Raw genomic sequence first — 21431 nt, forward strand, 5'->3', positions numbered from 1 at the left:
TTCAAAAATCTAAATACTCATCTGTTCTATGTGCTTCTTGAAAGTATATAATTTGATTTTAACTGCTTTATTGAAATATAATTTACATATCATAAAGTTTCCCCACTGAAATTGTACGACTCTGGTTTTTTTCAGTATGTACCTGTTGTACAAGTAACGTACATGTTGTACGGCCATCACTATTGTCATCACCCCAAAATGTAATTTTGATTTTTGAGCTCTATATATGGAAACGTGACTCAAAATTAAAGTTTTTCTTTCTTTACTTTTCTTTTTTTTTTTTTTTTTTAAGATTTTATTTATTTATTTGACAGAGACACAGCGAGAGAGGGAGCACAGGCAGGGGGAGGGAGAGAGGAAGAAGCAGGCTTCCCACTGAGCAGGGAGCCCAATGTGGGGCTCGATCCCAGGACCCTGGCATTATGACCTGAGCCAAGGTAGACGCTTAACGACTGAGCCAACCAGGCGCCCTGAAAATTTAAGTTTTTCTTAAAAAATTAACATCCTTCTATGGAGTTTCTGTTTGGGATGATGAAAAAATTCTGGAAATGGCCTTAATTTTGTGTATGTGGTGATGTTTGCACAGCATTGTGAATATATTAATGCCACTTGATTGTATGCTTAAAAGCAGTTAAAATTTAAATTCTACATTATATATATTTTACCACAATAAAAATTAATATCCATTTATATGAAATCAGAATTAGTGGCTTAACTTTAATAAAAGTTCTTGGAAATTTCAGCCTGAACCATGCATACTACTAATAATTTTTCCTTGAACATGTTATAACAAAGATACTCTTACAGTAAAAAAAAAAAATCACATTATTAATTTTCATAGACTGGAAAACAGACCTTAAAATTGTTGTAGGTATTTATTTTTTAGAAATTTCAGTAGAATTAAGTGAAGAAACAAAGTTAGTCAGCTTTTCTTTAATTTTGTACTGTGTGAAAAAGCCAGATGTCAAACAATGCAGAATCATTTATCTAAAAGAAGAAGAAGTAAATACACAGACACTTGCACACACGATAATTTAAAAGTATCTGTTTATAGATGCATGAAGTCTCTGGAAGGAAATATAAGAAATGGTAATGTTGAATGTTTTGGGCAGGAGAGCTGGGTGACTGATTTCATGGGCGGGAGGGATATTCTCCATATGTGTGAATGTATGACCTGCCAAAACATTTTAAATAATTCATTATCCTGATCCCAATCTCAGAATCAAACATGACTCTGTTCTTTTCTACTGTGCTTTGGTGATAGCAGATTATATTGAAATTGACATTGGTTTGAAAATGAGCTATCTTACCTGTTTTCTTTCTAGGAATTGATTATGGATTAAGTTTACCTCTTGGGGAAGATTATGAACGAAAGAAACATAAACTAAAAGAAGAATTGAGGCAGGATTACAGACATTATCTTACTCAGGTAACATATTCTATTAGTTAGCTGGATCTTATGCTTCAGAATTCATCTGCTAAATCTGTTTTCCTAAGGTTTTAGTCAAAAGTGTTAATTTTTTAGGTTATCATTGGTATCTAATAGTAGGATATTATAGTGACAGTTAAGGGACATATATGACATTGGTAGAAAGTGGTGCTGAGAACTGGTGCCATGGAATATTCTTAATCTTTGCAGTGGAGTAGTTTTAATTTTAAATGAAACTGTAACTTCTGGTTATTCATGTTTTCTGTAGAATTATCATGGTTTTAAAAAAACCTGATTATGATTCCCTACTCCTCTACTCCCCACGACCATGTATTAAAATGATACATGGGATTCTAGTTGCCACTTATTTTCCTGTCAGCTAAGCTTTTAAAAACTTCATTTAACATATTTACTTAGCTTCCAAAGTCTTTATGATTTAATCTATTTACTTAGTGGAACCCTTATTTTAAGTATGGTTGATTAAATTATGTAATTGCTAAACTAAAGAGTTCTTACAAGTTTTGAAATGCAATTTAAATTTTAGCTTATCACATTATTTTAAACAATATGATGTTTCTAGTCATCCCAAGATACTCTATAGTTTTTTTTAATACTTTATAATGTTTGTTCCAAGTGTATAATTATTTATTCTGATTTGCACATGGAGAGAAAGAACTTTGAATACATTTTATCAATGGTTTGTTTCCTTTGACTTTAGGGTATTACACAAGCAAAAAGAAAGGTAGGGTTGCCTGCAACCTTTATATTTCTTTATTTTTTTTTAGATCTAGTAGCTTGCAATTATTTTCATTTATGACATTGCTTTGAAACTAAAAAGAAAAATAACTTCATTTGTGATTTCGAGACTTTTGAATGATAACATTTTGTATCCTTGCTTTTACCAAGATGGCAGTCTGTATGTTGTAATTTTTCATTGATACAATCAAGCATTCTTTTTGATTTCTGCTTTGCATTTATTTTTGTTGCTTTCTTGTGCATCTTTTAGAAAAATTTTACAGCTATTACAAGCCCATTTGTTTTCAGCATGCCAGTTTTTTTCTTCAAATTAGGCTCACATTAAGGTTAATAAAATAATAGATACTCAGGATATTCTAAGATTTTTTTTTTTTAACTCTGTTGTCAAGATTTGGATTACTCAGTATTTTTGCACCCAAACCCATAGATTGTGTTTGTAAATTTATATTGGAAAATAAAAACACTATAGTTTTACAGAACTTTTTAAAATGAATCTCACACATTCATTCATCATTCAGCCAACACTTTTAAGCACTTACGAAGAAGAATCTGTCTTCAAGGTGTCTTAGAATCTGGTCGTAGAGACAACATTCATACGGGTTAGAAACTGTAACTAGTAAGAAGGCTATAATGATCAGGAAAGACCTCAAGGTGTTATTTTGTGAGACGTTGTAGGATATGGATATTCTAGAGGGCAAATCAAGGAGAGGAAGCTTTTCAGATGGAGAATATACAATGAAGGACTTGGATGGTAGGCTTTAGCTTTGTATGAATAAGGCACATGTGATTTACCAGTCTGAATAGGTTAGAGTAGATTCTTTTTGAGGGTAGTAAAAAATCACGACGTAGGTAGATAGGATAGAATAGATTAGATTTTTTTAAAAGGAATTCTATTTATTAATTATTTTTATTATGTATTTATTTACTTATTTAATTTTTAAGTAGGCTCCACGCCCAACATGGAGCTTCAGCTCATGACCCTGAGATTTGGAGTTGCATGCTCTGTAGAATGAGACAGCCCAGTGCTCCTAGATTAGATTTTTAATTTGATATGTGTGAAAAATTATACCTCTGTAAGCAGCCTGTGAAGACCTTGATAACTCTTTCAGGACTGTTAGTACTGCATATTAGAGATTCTTACCTTACTGTTTATATTTTTAATTTTTTTAATTTAATTACTGCTACAGATTTTTATCTTCTGCTTCACTAATTTTTAGTTTGCTCTTCATACTACTTTTCAGAATGATCCTGTCCCTTACCAATTTAAATACTTCAGTGTCTCCTCACAGACCTTAAGGATAAAAATGCATACTCCTTAGCATGGCATGTGAAGTCTTTCATGTTCCAGCCCACTTCCCTGGCCTTGTACCTCAATATTCTCCCCATCTCCTACTGTTCCTTATTGGGTTGGGTTTTCCTCTGTTTCTTTTTCACCTATAGATACTATATTTCCTCATAGAAGATCTTAAAAAAGAATGGTGGTAGGAGGCACAGGAAGAAATTGCCTTTATGAAAGAGAAAAAGATCAAGGAATAGAGATCTTTAAATTCAAATGGATATGAAGGAGTTTTTGGTGTTGGGATATCAAGAATATGGTTGTGATAGAGGAGTAGTTGTCTCTTAATATGTAAGGGACAAATTTTGGTTGACGTCTGAGAAAGTGGGCATGGAAAGGAAAGCATGGAAAAAGGAAAATTAGGAGAAAGGAAAAAGGAAAATCCAAATAGGATTTGGATAGGTGGCTGCAGTGGCTTTCTTGACCCCTAGGAAGTCCTGTTCTTTCTAGATTTTTTCCTGTGGCTTTCTGACTTTTGGATTGCATGGATATTTCAATTAAAAAAATTTAAGTCCTTAGATTTTGCCAAGAAGAAACATTAAACAACTGCCATCTTCTTTTCAGTTTTTAAAATAGAAGACACTTGACCATTTAAAAGTGCAGGGAAAACATATTCTCAGAAGAACAATTTTTAAATTGAATTAGTAAATATATATTTATAGCCCAGAGTTTTTTCCTGAACCTCACACTTTTCTATTTGGCTGCCTGTCTTAGAAATCTAATGGGTGTCTCATGTTGAGCATGTCCAAAAGGGAACTCTAGATTTCTATTTTTCCCACTCCCCCCATCTAACATACCATACTCTTCATTATGTTTATTATTTCTTGTCAGTTTCCTGTGCTTGAATGTAAGCTTCAGGGAGTCGGGTCTTTGTTTTCTTCACTAATGAATCTCAGACATATCAAACATTTTGGGGCAGTTGGCAGTCAGTATTTATTGAGTGAATGAGAATATGTCTAAAATTTAGCTTTTAAAATAACTCACTCCTCTGTCCTTATTATTTATTTTTTTTCATTTATTGGACATTTCAAAATCATTCTGGGCCTGTATTGGGAGTGTGAATTGCCCAGCGAAGGAGTGAGGATGCTGTCTCTCTGTCTTCCCAGGGTTGGAACTCTGAATATGTTTTTTTGTACATGTGTAACTCTACAAAATGGTTAGGTTAATGGTGTACTTTTTATGTAAGAGCTAAACTGACTCAGGGATCTAGTCAGGTATCCTGTTTTTTCCCTTGACAAATAAGTTTAGAGTTCTAAACAACCAGCTTTCAAATTAGCTTTTGTAGCATAACTTATTTGTAAATTCAGAATCAATTAAATCTTATATTTTTATTTTTTAAAAAGATTTATTTACTTATTTTAGAGAGAGAGAGAAAGCACTAGTGCGAAGGGCATAGGGAGAGAGAGAAAGAATCTCCAGCTGACTCCACTGAGCGTAGACTCCAACACAGGGCTTGAGATCACAACACTGAGATCATGACCTATGGGCACTTAACCGACAGCGCCATCCAGACATACCTCAATGAAGCCTTATTAATCATTTAGTTATACTAATCACTCTGCTCCCAAATGTTTTGAATGTAATTATATTGTAGCAGTTGGTACATTATATTGTAGTTATCTGTTTACATGTTTGTTTCCTCAGCTGAACTGTAAATTTCTTACATAGAGGGGATATAGTCTTATTTTTGTCTCCTTACCACCAAAAAAAGTAACTGGAAAGTTTAAGGTAGTCAGTAATTCCTTATTTAATGAATAAATAAAAGGCATGGGACTATACAGCTTAACAAATATCAATTCATTTAATCCTCATAACCTAATGATTTAGATGGCATTATCCCTTCCTTACAAACAAAGAAGTTGAGTCAGAGATGTTAAATAATTTCCAGATTATATGACTACCAAGCAGTACCAGAAGTTGGGAATCATATATATTTTTTACTCATCCTTGTGTTTGCTTTATAGTATTCAAAAATATTTGACATTTTTAATCCTCTTTGAACCTTATACCAGCTTTGGTAGGTAGGCAGAGCAGATACCATTCTCATTTTATGTAAGAAGACTGAGTCAGGGAAGTTAAGCAACTTTGCTCATTGTTCTAGAACTGAGAAGTGTTGGGGCTAGTCCTGGAGCCCAGGTCTTTTGACTCCTAGTCTGATGCTCTGTCTACTACACTGCATTATCTAAATCTTTAATGAACAAGGATGGACATACATATACGGAAACAGTGTTCATAGTTTATATCTTTTGGCATTTGAGTGGCTATCCCCTCATAAATTATCACAGGAAAATTAGTAAAAAACATTGCAGCATGTATGCAGATCTTGGTGAGGAAGTTTAAATTTGCCTCAAATTTGCCAAAGACTAGTAGAGTACTGATAATGAAGAATATGTGCTTAGAAAAGAAATATAAATTGGGAAAGAGTTTCCTTTTTCCCATGCTTTTTAATCATCTGGAATATATATGTTGTAAATGAAAATTAAGACCTGATTCTCCTCTTCAGGGACTTTCTGATTGGAAGAAAGTTCTGTGTTCCAATTACTTTTGTACTTTCTGTCTTCATCTCCATTTCAGTCTTTTGCTCTGCATAATGTATAGTTTAGAAAATAGAATGTAAAGACACATTTATGAAACATAAAGGCAATTAGGTAATATATTTTTTTTAATGTGTATATATACAGAAAAATTTTCTGTCCACGAGTGAAACAGATCCATCTACCCTGGGAGTTTCTCTTCCTATTGGTGAGAGGCTATCTGCCAAGGTAGGTGGATAGGAGTAGTTATTGTGGGTAATAATTTTTGTGAGGTATCAAAATAGTTAACGTACTCCTGACTAAAATGCAAGCAGAAGATTATATCATTTCCCATTCTTGAATATATGTCTTTTTAAAGAAATCTGTGGAGTCTCTAGTTGTGCTGTTTTTAAAAGAACTTTTGAACATAACATTTATATGATGTGATATATCTTTAATATGTGAATTAATTGAATATTTAGAATTTATGTTTTTCAGCATTGGTTTCTGAGCTATAAAGTTCATGCTGTGTGTCACAGTTACCAGTGAGATGAGTGAATGAGAGTATACTGAGCTTTGATGTAGGGTGTGGTCTGGAGCTATTTGAATGTGTTTTCTTTCACTCTACAAATACATGTACTTACTCTTTAGAGGTGGTAGAGATAAAACACTGCATACCCCTTGTAGGGACTGAATTTCCAAGCCAGATCAGTGATCATAACATAGTACATAAGACAGACAGATAATGTTTCAAAAGATGACCTAGGTAATCTTTAATTCCTTTTTTTTTAGATTGTGCTGTTTCAATTACAAAGGAGATATGAAGGCTTAAAAACATTTCCTAATACGTGTTTCAACAGAATATTTATATTATAGTGTCTTTGATAATTTTACCTTTTTATGTTTTTATATAATCAACCTTCCTGATACTTAGGAAAGAAATGAATAACACTAGGTCTTTTGAGAGTGGGGTGGGGGGGAATAGAGGCAGGAGATGTCTCTGAAAAAGAAAGAAGGTAACCTGGTCAAATCTTGGAAACATGATAATGACAGGTCTCCTGGCAAACAGTCATGTAATTACTAGTGGGAAAGATTTATTTATGAATGCTTTTAGTTGAAGCAGCTCCCTTCTGTTAAAGGTCTTCTCTATTAACCTGGACCTAAGCGTGTAGTAATGCTTATTTTAATGTGGCAAGAAAGCATTGGGGAATTGGGGAATTGCATTGATTGTTTCAGACCTCTTCCTGCCTCTCTTGTGCCTTGCAACTACTTCTGTCCTTGAAATTATTAATAAGGCTTGATTCTGGGTAAGATCTCTTATTTTGTATGAGTTTGTTTGAACATAAAGGTACTTTTTTAAAGGTACTTTGAGGAGTTTTAACATTACCTTTTGGTTTTTATTTTAAGGAAAGGTTGAAACTTGAACGCAATAAAGAATACAATCAATTTCTCAGGGGTAAAGAAGAATCTACTGACAAGTTCAGACAGGTAGAAAAGAGTAGTACTGAGGTAGGTTTTGCTTTTAAAGTAAATCTTTAACACCAAAGGTTGAACATTTTGTACTTACTTGAAAATATACATATTTTTAAAGATTTTATTTATTTATTTGACAGAGATCACAAGTAGGCAGAGAGGGAGAGAGGAGGAAGCAGGCTCGCCACTGAGCAGAGAGCCTGATGCGGGGCTCGATCCCAGGACCCTGAGATCATGACCCAAGCTGAAGGCAGAGGCTTTAACCCACTGAGACACCCAGGCGCCCCGAAAATATTTTTATATGTTGAAAATTTCACTTGGTTTTTATGTAAATATTTTAAAGATTAAGCCAAATTGAACTAAACACAGGGCATTTTAATATTTATTTTTATTAATGGTTTTATTGCATATTGAAGAACTTACCCTACTTTTTACTTCATGGGGGTGATTTAATTTTTGAGATTGGCTTTAAGTGAAGTTTAGTTTTTACTTTTTTATTTAAAAAAATTTCTTTTTTTTAGAGAGTGCCAGCAGGCAGGGGAGGGGGCCAGGGAAGGAGAGAGGGAGGGTGAGAATCTTAGGCAGACTCCATGCTCAGCATGGATGGAGCCTGGCACGGAGCTCTGTCTAATGACCCTGAGATCTTGACCTGAACCAAAATCGAGAGTTGGACATTAAGGTACTGAGCCACCCAGGTGCCCCTAATTTTTACTGTTTTTTTTTTTTTTTTAAGATTATATTTATTTATTTGACAGAGATCACAAGTAGGCAGAGAGGCAGGCAGAGAGAGAGGGGGAAGCAGGCTCCCTGCCGAGCAGAGAGACCGATGTGGGGCTCGATCCAAGGACCCTGGGATCATGACCTGAGCCGAAGGCAGAGGCTTTAACCCACTGAGCCACCCAGGCGCCCCCTAATTTTTACTTTTAAGTGATTTTTAAATGCTGACAATTTCTAGTTATATATTTTTTTCCAAATATAAGAATGGTTGATATTAATAGGGCCAAAAATTGACCACTTTTATATTCTTTGTATTAAGAATTTAATTTGAAATATTTTGAAGCAGTATTACCTGCCAAAAAAATATGTATCTTTTGGGATAGGAATTTGCATTTAGTTTATCCTCTCTTCTTGTAGCCACTTACCCGTATCACTGTTGCTTGTTATATTTTTATTAGGTTTTGAAGGATAACATTTCCTTGAAGTTTTTTTTTTTTCTAAAGATAACTTATTTCTTTTGGGTGATTAGGCCTTGGAGTTCAGATGAGAAATAGACTAAGCATCCTATGAGGGTGTAATATAAGAAATAGCATTGCAGGGATGCCTGGGTGGCTCAGTTGGTTAAGCCTCTGCCTTCGGCTCAGGTCATGATCCCAGGACCCTGGGATCAAGTCCCACATCGGGCTCCTTGCTTGTCAGGGAGCCTGCTTCTCTCTGCCTCTGTCTGCCACTCTGCCTGCTCGTGCATTCTCTCTCTCTCTCTCTCTCTCTCTCTGACAAATAAATAAATAAAATCTTAAAAAAAAAAAAAAAAGAAATAGCATTGCATTAAGACCTGTTTTTTGTTTTCTTTTTTAATTGACCAGCACAAGAATCAAAGAAATAAAGCTATTAGTCAGGTTAAGCCTGATTTACCCTCACAAATACAAACATCTTGTGAAAATTCAGAGGGTCCTAGAAGAAATGTCTTATTAACTCCTTCGGAGGCATATGAAGAGCTTCTAAACCAAAGAAGACTAGAGGAGGACAGATACCGACAACTAGATGATGAAATTGAATTAAGGAATAGAAGACTCATTAAAAAAACTAATGAAGAAGTGGACATTTCCAATAAAAAACCTCAAAGGTTTGCCAACAAAGCTGACATTCCAGATAGAAGATTTCACAGGTTTAATGAGGATCGTGTTTTTGATAGACCGTATTACAGACCTGATCAAGATCCTGAAGTAAGTGAAGAAATGGACGAGAGGTTTAGATATGAAAGTGATTTTGATAGAAGACTTTTGAGAGTGTATACAAATGACAGGTATTTACTTCATTTTTATTTTCTTTCTTTGCTTAGTATTAATGTTACTTTCTATGATTATGTTGCGGAGAAGCAGTTTCATTTATCTACATACTTGTTTAATTCTAAGATGCTATCAGTTTGAAGTTATAGGATTATTTTCTATGCGCCACTGAAAGAACAAATAGAACCCTCCAAGATGGGGGGAAAAGGGACCCTGTAATAAAGCTGGGACACTGGAAGGCTACAACCGTCATGTAAAGTTAAATGGGAAATAAATTTTTTCACAGAAGGGGACAGAAAGGAAGCGTCCATGTTTCAACCTTGGCACTGAATGGAGGGATTAAAAAAACAAAACAAAACCCCTCTCTGAGGTTATGAACTGTAAGTCAGTACTGATTCAGATTTGCAGTCTGAATTCATGTTGCCAGTATTGTTTAAAAAACCTTGAGGCAAGAATTCAGGGTTGTTTCAGATTCCTATTGCCCCTATGTGAATGACAGGAGAAACAGGAACTCTTTGCAATAACTTGAAAAACTTTAAAACCAGGTTGATGGCAATCCCAGTTACAGATGTTAAAATGTAGATTAAAAGGACAATTTAAAAGAGGTGAAATATAGTTTATTCCTTTAATGTTCTGTGCTCTCAGTACTTCTGTCAATATACTTCACTCTTTTTAAGTCACTTATTAAACACTTACTTAAGTGAAATGGTATCAGATATTTACTATCAGATTTTAGGTGCCTTTCAGTTCTTTGATATGATTTTTTTGGGGACACTACTTATAATTTCTTAACTGCTACAGTGGGATTTTGTTTTATTAAGTCACTTATCTTAATACTTAAAATTGGCTCTATTTTCATAAACTTTTGGAGATAGAAATATGGCAGGATTCCATATTTGTCAGTAACGTGTTAACTTGAAAGGGTGAAATCTAAATTTTAAAGAGTTTATGGGACCTGTTTTCTTAGTCCAAATAGGTTACCATTTAAATATTTTAAAACATTTCTGAGACATAATGTGCATTGAGCATTCTAGTTATTAATAATAATACAGAATCTTTACACTTCGTTGTCTTCTCCTCTTCATTCTGTAGCTATTACAGCCTGGTCACCCAGTCTTTTTAGTAATAAGTGATGTGAGTGATAGACTATAATTTTTTAATGCTACTTGTCCTTTCTATCTGATTTGAATCTAATTGTATTTCAGAAAACAGTCTAAATCCTACAGTGTTTTATATTTGAAAATGTTTATGCCCAAAGGTAGTCAAAGGCTGCCTAAACTAAAAGAGCTCTCAATTGGGGAACTGCAGGTAGTTCTTGGACTCTTGGTTTTGCCTTCTTTGTACATGAAAACATTTTTTTCTTTATGGTGTCTGTTTATCTTTAAAATGTAATTCTATCTTTTAAGTTTGGAATTTCAGGAAACTTATTATGATTGCTTTTAAAATATGTTTAATCTATTATTTTTATAATTATATTCTGCAATAACTTTATACTGGAACAAATGAATTTCAGCCTAATTATCTGAGAACTATCTTTTTTTTAATATATTCCACAGTCAAAAGGACCTCTTTTTATATAATCTTCTCCAAGTAGTATTTTAAGAATAGATTAAACATGAGAATGAGTGAGAATAATTCCTGTTACATGTTTTACAATGTTTAGAAATATTTCTTCAAATTTAAATCATTATTATGTAATACTTCCATTTTGTTAATGCATAAACTTACATTTCTAGATGTAGGGTTTTTCACCTAGGTCTCTGAGGTATGAGGTTAAAATTGAATTTCTGTATTGCAGATTTGTAGATTCCTTAATTCCAGCAAAAAAAACCCCAAATTCTCTTCTGTAATTAAGTAGTTTTTATTTAGGAGGCAGAGTAGTAGATCAGAAAAATGACTTTACTTAGTAGTAAAATTCTTGACTTTACAGAAATGTGTAACTGCATTTGGCCTCTTGCGCTAACCATTTATTCTTTAAAAAAATATTTTTTAAGTATAGTTGATATGCGGTGTTATATTAGTTTTAGGTGCACACATAGGGATTTGTGTGCATAATATACATTATGAGGTGTTCACCACAATATATATAGTTACCATCTCTAACCATACAACATTATTATAATAATACTCTCTGCATTCCTTATGTTGTATTTTTCATCTCTGTGACTGACTTATTTTTACTACAGGTTTATATTTCTTAATCCCTGTCACCTATTTAGCCCTTTCCACCCATGCGCCTACCCTCTGGCAACAAGAGTGTTGTCTGTACTTATGAGTCTGTTTCTGTTTTTTGTTGTTTGTTTGCTCATTTGTTTTATTTTTTAGATTTCACATATGAGTGAAATCATATATTTTTCTTTCCCTGACTGACTTACTTTCACTTGGCATAGTACCCCCTAGGTCCATCCATGTTGTTGGAAATGGCAAGATCTTATTCTTTTTTACGGCTAATACTCCATTTTATATCTATACCACATCTTCTTTTATCCATTCATTTATGGATGGACACCTGGGTTGCTTGGCTATTGGAAGTTATGTTGCATTAAACATAGAGGTGCAGCTATCTTTTCAAATTAGGGTTTTCATTTACTTTGATTAAATACCCAGTAGCGGAATTACTGGATCAAATAGTGTATCTATTTTTATTATTTTGAGCCATCTCCATACTGTTTTCCATAGTGGCTGCACCAGTTTACATTCCCACTACATTGTACAGTAATCCCTTTTCTCCACATCCTAACTAGCACTTGTCTACTTGTCTTTTTGATACTAGCCATTCTCAGTGGTGCGATGTGATATCTATCTCATAGTGGTTTTCATTTGCATTTCCTTGATGGTTAGTGATATTGAGCATCTTTTCATGTGTCTGTTGGCCATTTGTATGTCTCTTTCAAAAAACGGACTACTCAGGTCCTCTACTTGTTTCCTAATCAGATTATCTGTTTTTGGGTTTGAATTGTATGAGTTCTTCATATGTTTTGGAAATTAACCCCTTGTAGGATGAATCATTTGCAGATATCTCCAATAGATTGCTTTTTATTTTGTTGATACAGGTTTCCTTTTTGTACAAAAGGATTTTATTTTGGTTTGGTCCTGATAGGTTTGGTTTGGTTTTGGTTTTTTTTTTTTTTTTTTTGCTTTTGTTTCCCTTACCTTAGGAGACATATCCTCCATAAATTTGTTGCTAACGCTGATGTCCAAGAGACTGCTGTGTTTTCCTCTTAGAATTTTTATGGTTTCAGGTCTTGTGTTTAGGTCTTCAGTCCATTTTGAGTTTATTTTTGTGTACGGTGTAAGAAAGTGGTTCAGTTTTTTTTTTTTTTCTTCAGTTTTCCCAGCACCATTTATGGAAGAGATGTTTTTTTCCCCATTGTAGATTATTGCCTCCTTTATTATAGATTGACCTGAGTTGAAGGCAGGTGCTTAACCAGCTGAGCCACCCAGTATATTAATTTTCTATCCAGCAACATTACTGATCTCATTTATTAGTTCTTGTAGTTTTTTGGTGGAATCTTTAGGACTTATGCATATAGTTTCATGTCATCTGCAAATAGTGAAAGTTTTATTTCTTCCTTACCAGTTTGGATGCTTTTTACTTCTTTTTCTTATCTGATTGCTATGATTTGTACTTCCAGTGCAGTGTTGAATAAAAGTGCCAACGGTGGACATCCTTCTCTTATTCCTGATCTTAGAGGAAAAGCTCTCAGTTTTTCACATGGAGTATGGTGTTAAGTGTGTTGTTTTTCATATATGGCCTTTATTAGATGAGGTCTGTTCCCTTTGAACCTACTTTAAGAGTTTTATCATAAGTGGATGTTGTATTTTGTCACATGCTTTTTCTGAATCTGTTGAGGTGATCATATGCTTTCATCCTTCATTTTGTTAATGTGTTGTATCATGTTGATTGTTTTGCATCTGTTGAACCATCCTTGCATTCCTAGACTAAATCCCAGTTGATTGTAATGAATGATTCTTAATGTATTGTTGAATTTGGTTTTCTAATATTTTGTTGAGAAATTTTGCATCTATGTTCATCAGGTATTTTGGCCTGTAGGTTTGTGGGTGATTTTTTTTTTCTTTTTTCTTTTTTGTAGTGTCTTTGTTAGTTTTGATTATCAGGGTAATCCTGGCCTCACTGAGAGAATTTGGAACTTTTCCTTCCTCTTCTATTTTTTGGGAGTAATTTGAGAAGGATGGGTGTTAACTCTTCCTTAAATATTTGCTAGAATTCACCTGGAAAGTTATCTTCTCTGGGACTTTTGTTTGCTGGAAGTTTTTTTATTGCGTTCAGTTTCGTTATTAGTAATCAGTCTGTTAAGATTTTCTGTGTCTTATTCAGTTTTGAAAGATTATATGATTCTGGGAATTTTTTCATTTCTTCTAGGTTTTCCCAATTCGTTGGCCTATAATTTTTCATAGTAGTCTCTTAGAATCCTCTGTATGTTTTTGGTGTTAGTTGTTACTTCTCTTTCATTTCTGAATTTATGTAAGTCCTTTCTCTTTTTTTCTTGATGAGTCTGGCTAAAGGTTTATTAATTTTGTTTTGTTTATTGATCCTTTCTATTGTTTTTTTTTTCTCCATTTCATTTATTTCTATTTTGATCTTTGTTATATTTTTCTTTCTACAGGCTTTGGGTTTCATTTGTTATTTTTCTAGTTCCTTTAGGTATAAGATTAGATTGTTGGAGGTTTTTTCTTGTTTCTAGAGGTAGGCCTGTGAAATGCTCTTAGGACTTTCGCTGTGTCCCAAAGATTTTGGACTGTTGTGTTCTCCATTTCATATTTCTCCATGTGTTTTAGATTTTCTCTCATTTCTTCATTGACCCATTGCTTGGTAGAATATTGTTTAGCCTTCACATTTTTTGTGTTTGTTTACTTGCTTTCTCTTTTTTTTCCCCCCTTATAATTGGTTTCTAGTTTCATACCGTTGTGGCTGGAAAAGATGCTTGATAGGATTTCAGGCTTCTTAAATTCATTCTGACTTATTTCGTGGCCTAGCATGTGATCTATCCTGTGGAATGTTTCATGTGCACTTGAAAAGAATGTGTATTCTGCTCTGTTTGGATGGACTGTTCTTTATATATCTGTTAAATATATCTGGTGTAATGTGTCATTCAAAGCCACTGTTTTCTTAGTGATTTTCTGTCTGGATGATATCCACCGATGTAACTGGGGTGTTAAATTCCTCTACTATTATTATATAACTGTCAGTTTCTCTCTTTACGTTTGTTAATATTTGCATTATGAACTTAGGTGATCCTATGTTGGCTGCATAGATATTTACAATTGTTAATCTCCTCTCAATGGATTAATCCCTTTATCATTATGTAATGTTCTTCCTTGTTTTTTGTCTAAGCATTTATTCATGATATAATGTAATCTTAACCTGAAGTTCTTGACAAAAAATAATTATAACTGATTATGAGAAGTACAAAATTAATTTTCCTTCACTTTTGTAAGTTTCTCTTTTTCTCTTTTTTTCTTCTAAAAGTCAGCATGTGATAAATTCCAGTTTGAATTTTAAAACAATTTTTGGTCTCACTTTTTTTCTAATTACCCCATAAACAATTTCAAGTATGATAATGTATTTGTTAATGAACTATTTTATCTACTTTAGATATGGGAAAGCTAAAGCCCAGGAATGAAGTTACACTTCTGAACTTATCATTAATCATTGGCCAGTGTTTTTAAATAATTAACAAGGTAGTTAGCATTTTGCTTGACATTTGCATTCTTTGTCGATGCATGTGTGTTTATTTATGTGTTATTTATTTATAAATATTTACAATTTGACTAAAATTTATATTTGAGGAACTTTTAGAAATTGAAGGTAATGGTGTATTTTGTAGTACTTTGAAGTTTGTAGGCTCTACTTAAATGTGGTCATCCTAGTCTTTATTATTTTTTAACTTGACCTGTATAAGTTAATATATCACTTTATTGTGTTTACTTTATAACCAATGTTAATGAGTAAAAGAAATTTTTAGCTTTAAAAAATGTTTTTTTAAAGTTCTTGTGTGATTAATGCAGTTAGCACTTTCATTCTATTTAACTCTTGATATCTGTTAGTTTGTAATCTTAGTAGTTATTTAATAAAATTCTGAAATAACATTCCATCTGAAATTAGAATCTGTATGTTAGTCACATAGATGAGTACGTGCTTACTTACTGTGGGACATTCTAAGAAATGTGCATGCTTATTATGTAAAATGTAAATGAGGAGAAATGGTTCATTAAAACTTGAGTTATTTAATACTTTTTTTTCTAATACATATTAATTTTCATTTGTTTCTGGAAGGGCCTCTAATACTAACTTTTTTCTCCATTTTAAAGATGGCCTTGATATTAGAAAAACACTGTTACTGAATTAAAGCAAATAAAATTGTGAAATAACTGAAAACAGTGAGGAAAATGGTAACCCACAGTTAACAGCTCAGTATTTTTCTTTTAACATCCAGGAGAGTACCTATAATAGCAGAATTCATTCACATTAGAGAAGTTCTTGGTATGAAAACAAGATGATGTAGCCATTTTATGAATTAGATGATTTTTTTTAAGGAAGGAGAAATTTTTTTCTTCTTAGCTGTGAGCTGTATGAGTCTAGGACCAATAGATGGTAAATATTTTATTTTTATAATGTGTTATTCTTGATAGCATAAAACATTGCAAATTTATTCCTAAAGTAGTTTGATTTTGTGGTTTGTTAAGGAAAAAAATAAGTTATTCATTATCACTTAGGAGTTGTTCATTTGTATTTAAATTAGCTGGGAAAAAACCTATGCTTTTAGAGAATTTGCTTTGCTTCTGTAAGAGTAATTATTTTTTGGAAGGTAGCCACATGTGTTAATTTTTAGAGTAAACTTGGCCTCTAGCCTACACCTGGTTTCTTTGGGCATTGAGGTTTGAACCTAATTAAAGTTATTGACCCATGTCTTCCAGGAAGTAGAGAGAGAGAAAAAGCTTTTTCCATTTAATATACCTGTTAACTTTTTCTTCTTTTGATAGTAGGATGGTGGAAACCATTTACAATTATTTTATTATTTCAGTTAAATCTGGTTTGGTTTGTCAAAGAAAGCAAATTCTTATTTGAGGTTGTCTCTGACAAAATCAGTGGATTGAGGTGTGGTAAACCAATCTATGGATTTAAAGCCATAGAATATTTAGATATATTGGTTCTGGGTCTCAGGGATAGTTTTAATTAATCTGGTACTGGCTTTAAACGTATAACTAAACAGAAAGGACTTCTCAGGAACAAACGACCCAAATTGAACTCCTGAACTTTCATTAGAATCAGATTGTTCTTAGACATTTAGTTGAGTTTATTACTATTACCATTCGTTGGTTTTCCTTAATGTTGAGAGGATTGAAGAGAAGAGATAGAAATGATGAAAACACTATTGGCTCTCACCAATTCCTGTCTTTCTGGAGAACTTCATTGTCTCAGTAAAGGCTTCTTTTCATTTTTTTCTTTTCTCTTTCTTTCTTTCAGAGAGCAAACAAGTATATATGGGGTCGGGAGAAGGGCAGAGGGAGAGAGAGAATCTTAAGCAGGCTCTACACCCAGCACAGAGCCTGTTGCGACATGACTTAGAGATCATGACCTGAGCTGAAATCAAGAGTTGGGCGCTTAACTGACTGAGCTCCCCAGGCACCCCTTGATAAAGGTTTCTAAGATAAATTATAAGACCACCATAACAGCTGTTAAAGGAACTGACAGGGGTAGTTAATAGTGATTAGATGTTAGATTTATTAGAAATATGAAAAAAAAAGTTCAGTAAATTAAGGAAATTCCATTATAATTATGAGGGTATTTTAATAGGAAATAAGGTAGCTTACTTGCCATTCTGTAATTTGGCTTTACAGCTTATTGGTTTCCCTTCTGTTTTTTTTTTTCTTTTTGTTTTGTTTTGTTTTTAATATAGTAGTAAATTTAAAAAATATTTATAAAATCTCTGTAAATAGTAATTTTTCATTGATTTAACAAAGTAAGCATAGTCATATCATGAGTCATTCCATAAAATTAAATAGGATGCCTTAAGATTTTATTTTATCCTTTTTCGTGAAATGTATGTCTCTACTTTTCTTTGGCCTCTTAAAAGTTTCTCTAGTCTTGATTTTATCATGACAAGATTTTGTTTTTATTGGTGACAAGACGGGATTTTTATTGTTATGGTAATGATTTTTTTTTCTTTTTTTAAAGCTATATTCCCGATGGGCACTTCATTAGGAAGTCTTATAATTTTACTATAGAATTTAACAATGAGACCTTAACTTGACCCAAAAATAATTTCTTTAAATTTCTTTAATTTAGAATGGACTTTGAAAATGACGTTTTGTGTTTATGGTGCTTACCTTATTAAGATAGCTATATATACTGAAGAACCTACAAAACATTTTTTGCTTTGGATACAATGCTTTGGATGCTTTGGATATATCATACTTTGGTATACAGATGCTTTGGATACAGATGCTTTGGATATATCATACTTTGGTACAACTGCATAAAGATAAGCTAGAATTGCAAGTCTAAATGTTGCTTTTAGGAAACCTAACTGAAAATGCAGAAAGTCACAAACTCTTGGATAAATTTTAGTGTATAATAAGTAGCCTTTAATTTTAGCCTTTAAAAAAGAGATAGGTTTTTAAAAATTTGTAACTTTAAATTTCTCTAATTTGTTGGGAGGCACCACTATACCACATCAACACATTTACTTTTGTCTGTTGAGTCATGGGAGTCCACCCCCAGGTTCAGTGATTCATCAGGAGTACTCACAAGACTTCCTTATACAGTTATATTCATGGGTATGATTTATTACAGAAAAGGATATAAAGTAAAATCAGCAAAGGAAAAAGGGGCTTTGACAAAATCTGAAGGCAAGCAGGCACAAGTTTCCAAGAGTTCTGTCCTAGTGGAGTCACACAGGACGTGCTTAATTCCTCCAGCATTGAAATATGACAACATGGGTGTAATGTTGTCTACTAGGAAAGATCATTAGAGAGTCAGTGCCCAGTGTTTTTATTGGGGGCTGGTCACATAGGCACCAAGGATATATGAAAATTCTGAACTTCTTGAAGGAAAGCAGATGTTCAGCAAAAACTATATTGTTTGTATAAACAGTTTAGGTACTGTGAGCCACTCTTTATTAGTCCTGAGAATGGTAGGACTCCCCCCAAAATCTATGTTTCCAGGTGCCAGCCAAGGGCCTGCCTTCCAAATAGGTATTTCTAAGGATAGGCAATTTTAGGCCTGCGCTATTAACTCTTTTCTGCTCATGCATATTGAGTATAGACAAGTATAACTAAATCTGGTTACCTGGCATTATTATTTACAAATTTGAATTTGAGTTTATATTTATCAATTCTTTAAGTGGTAGAAATAGGGAATGAGAGATGATAAACTGATATGTCAGTTTAAAACAGAGATTTGAGCACATAGGTTTTAGATCTAAAACCAGCTCTGTTTTGATAAGTTGAAATAAGTTGACATTCCATTTTGGAAGGGCTTGTGGAGGGTTCTGTTGTTTTAGATATGGATAAAAAATTGAAGCTATTTGGGGTGCCTGGGTGTCTCAGTGAGGTAAAGCCTCTGCCTTTGGCTTAGGTCATGATCCTAGGGTCCTGGGATCAAGCCCCACATCTGGCTCTCTGCTCAGCAGGGGGCCTGCTTTGCCCTCTCTCTCTCTGCCTGCCTCTCTGCCTACTTGTGATCTCTGTCTGTCAAATAAATCAATAAAATCGTAAAAAAAAAAATTTAAGCTATTTATGTGTCATTCCAGGTCAGATATGTTGAAGGTCACGATTCTGGATAGTTTTTTCTCGGCAGATAATATTGACAGTGGCTTGCGTGATGGACACAAGTAAAGAAAGACTTCTGTGCTAGCTCTGTGGAGAATGAAAAGTTTTTCTTCTAAAAATTGCCATTTTTCTTAATGTGAAAATGAAATTCACCTACAATATTGATAATACTTTAACAGCCGTATTTCTCTGTAATAGTCCTTTTGAGAGAAAATATAGTTTGTTAACAGCCACGTGAAGAAATACGACTTGTGAAATGCTGATTTTCATGGATGCTGATAAATGTTGTGTGAAAAGTCATGTTGGTTTCTCTGGTATGAGGAATTAAGCTAAAGAAATCAGTGTTTGCCAAGTGGGAAAAAAAAAAGATTAATTGAAAAAATTTTAAGGATTATTTTCTGAAAAGGATTAAAAAAATTCCTTTCTTTCTTTTTTGTTGCTCATGACCTTGTGAGTAAAGTGATCATTTTTTACCAATGTATCAGACTATTTGTTTATAATGTTTTCCCTTCACCTATTGCTAATATTTATTCTTCCATGTGATTTACAGTGTTAGCAAATGTTGTGTCTTGCTACATTTAATTTAATGGTAAGACAGCTGCTACATTTTTAAGATAAAAAGCTTTGTATATGCAGTGAAATAATTTCCAGAATCTATGAATTTTGTTTAAAAAAGAGATCTCATTGTGAAATTGTCTGTAATGCTCATGAGGGCAAGGACCATGTTCACATACCCAGTGCTTAGAAAAAATAGTACTTGACATGTAATAGGTACTAATTAATTCTTTGAATTAAATGAATGATAAAATGAGTATATGCAGAGTTTTGAAATTAAAATTTTCTAGAAGTTATATTGGAATAATTTATAATAACCTTTTGTTTTAAAGACTATTGAATCCAAACTCTGTTTCTCTTATTAACCAGCAAGTCATACTTGAATTAAATCTCCTTCAAATTAATTTTCAAATGTGTTTGCAGTAAAACTTCATTATAACTCTTTGTTCCCTTTAACATTTCCAATATCAAATGTAAAAACACCAAAGAGATGTAAGAAGGTCCACTGTACGTGGAGCAAGCTCTATAAGCTAATGTGTTTTTAAGGATGTACGGGAACAGACGAGGGGATATACCTCCCATGGAGCATGGTGGTGATGTCACAGAACAGTCAAACATACGCATTTCATCTGCTGGAAATAAAAGGTATAGTATGTCATATAAATTCTGCCCTTCAGTCTTTACACTGTGAAACGGCAACCACTAAAACTGGCTTACTGGGGACGCCTGGGTGGCTCAGTGGGTTATTAAAGCCTCTGCCTTTGGCTCAGCTCATGGTCTCAGGGTCCTGGGATCGAGCCCCGCATTGGGCTCTCTGCTCAGTGTGGAGCCTGCTTCCCCCCCCCTCTCTCTGCTTGCCTCTCTGCCTACTTGTGATCTCTGTCAAATAAATTAAAAAAAAACCAAAAACCAAAAACCAAAAAAACTGGCTTACTGAATAAGTAGAACGGTATAGTATGATAACAGCTTTCCTTATTTAATAAGAAAGTAATTAAAGGGATAAATAAAAGAATTTAAGTGAATGGTGTTAAATGAGAATTTATAGTACTTTACAGCATTCTTTTGAACAGCAGTGTTTGATTATAAGTGTACCAAGGTGTTCCAAATAAGTCCCTATAATTATAAAGTATATATAAATTTGTTTGAAATAATGAAAGGACAAATAAGCATGTAGTTTAGTGGATTAAAAATCAATAAAATATATTGGGAGTTACAGGAGTGATATAACTTAAGTGGAAATAAACTGCAATGTGAGTTTTCCTTTGAAAAAAAAATTTTTTTTATTTTCAGCCTATTGAGTAGGTAACTTTTATGCTTACTTTGTAAAATTCGTGCTCATAATAATTCTGTCATGATGAAAAAACAAATTATATGTATTTTTATTCATTTTTCTCTTTTTGTTGATAGTTTTTATCATTTTGGTGGCTTTCTTATATTGTACATAAGTATAAACGATTCCAAATCTGTAGTGTATAATGAAGATAGTAATGTCATATGTCAGGAAAGGTGTCTATTTTCTTTGAAAAAAAAGTATTATATAGAAGTGCTTGAGTAAAGATAATTTGCTG

General features: G+C 33.3%; 1 protein-coding gene across 13 annotated transcripts in view; it reads left to right on the top strand.

Annotated features, from left to right (window-relative positions):
• The window catches only part of CSPP1 (centrosome and spindle pole associated protein 1), a 156045-nt gene that overhangs the window by 44639 nt on the left and 89975 nt on the right, over nt 1-21431 (top strand). For 6 of the 13 annotated variants that reach the window (XM_032847880.1, XM_032847884.1, XM_032847888.1 and 3 more), the window contains exons 4-9: nt 1326-1429; nt 2148-2171; nt 6203-6283; nt 7442-7543; nt 9091-9530; nt 20410-20508. In XM_032847880.1, the coding sequence (XP_032703771.1) occupies nt 1326-1429; nt 2148-2171; nt 6203-6283; nt 7442-7543; nt 9091-9530; nt 20410-20508 (850 nt within the window). The remainder of the gene's footprint in view (nt 1-1325; nt 1430-2147; nt 2172-6202; nt 6284-7441; nt 7544-9090; nt 9531-20409; nt 20509-21431) is intronic. The other 7 variants (XM_032847885.1, XM_032847889.1, XM_032847887.1 and 4 more) reach the window with 5 other exon arrangements.

The sequence above is a fragment of the Lontra canadensis genome, unplaced genomic scaffold (assembly GCF_010015895.1).
Source record: "Lontra canadensis isolate GAN:19392208 unplaced genomic scaffold, GSC_riverotter_1.0 scaffold195, whole genome shotgun sequence".
NCBI lineage: Eukaryota > Metazoa > Chordata > Mammalia > Carnivora > Mustelidae > Lontra > Lontra canadensis.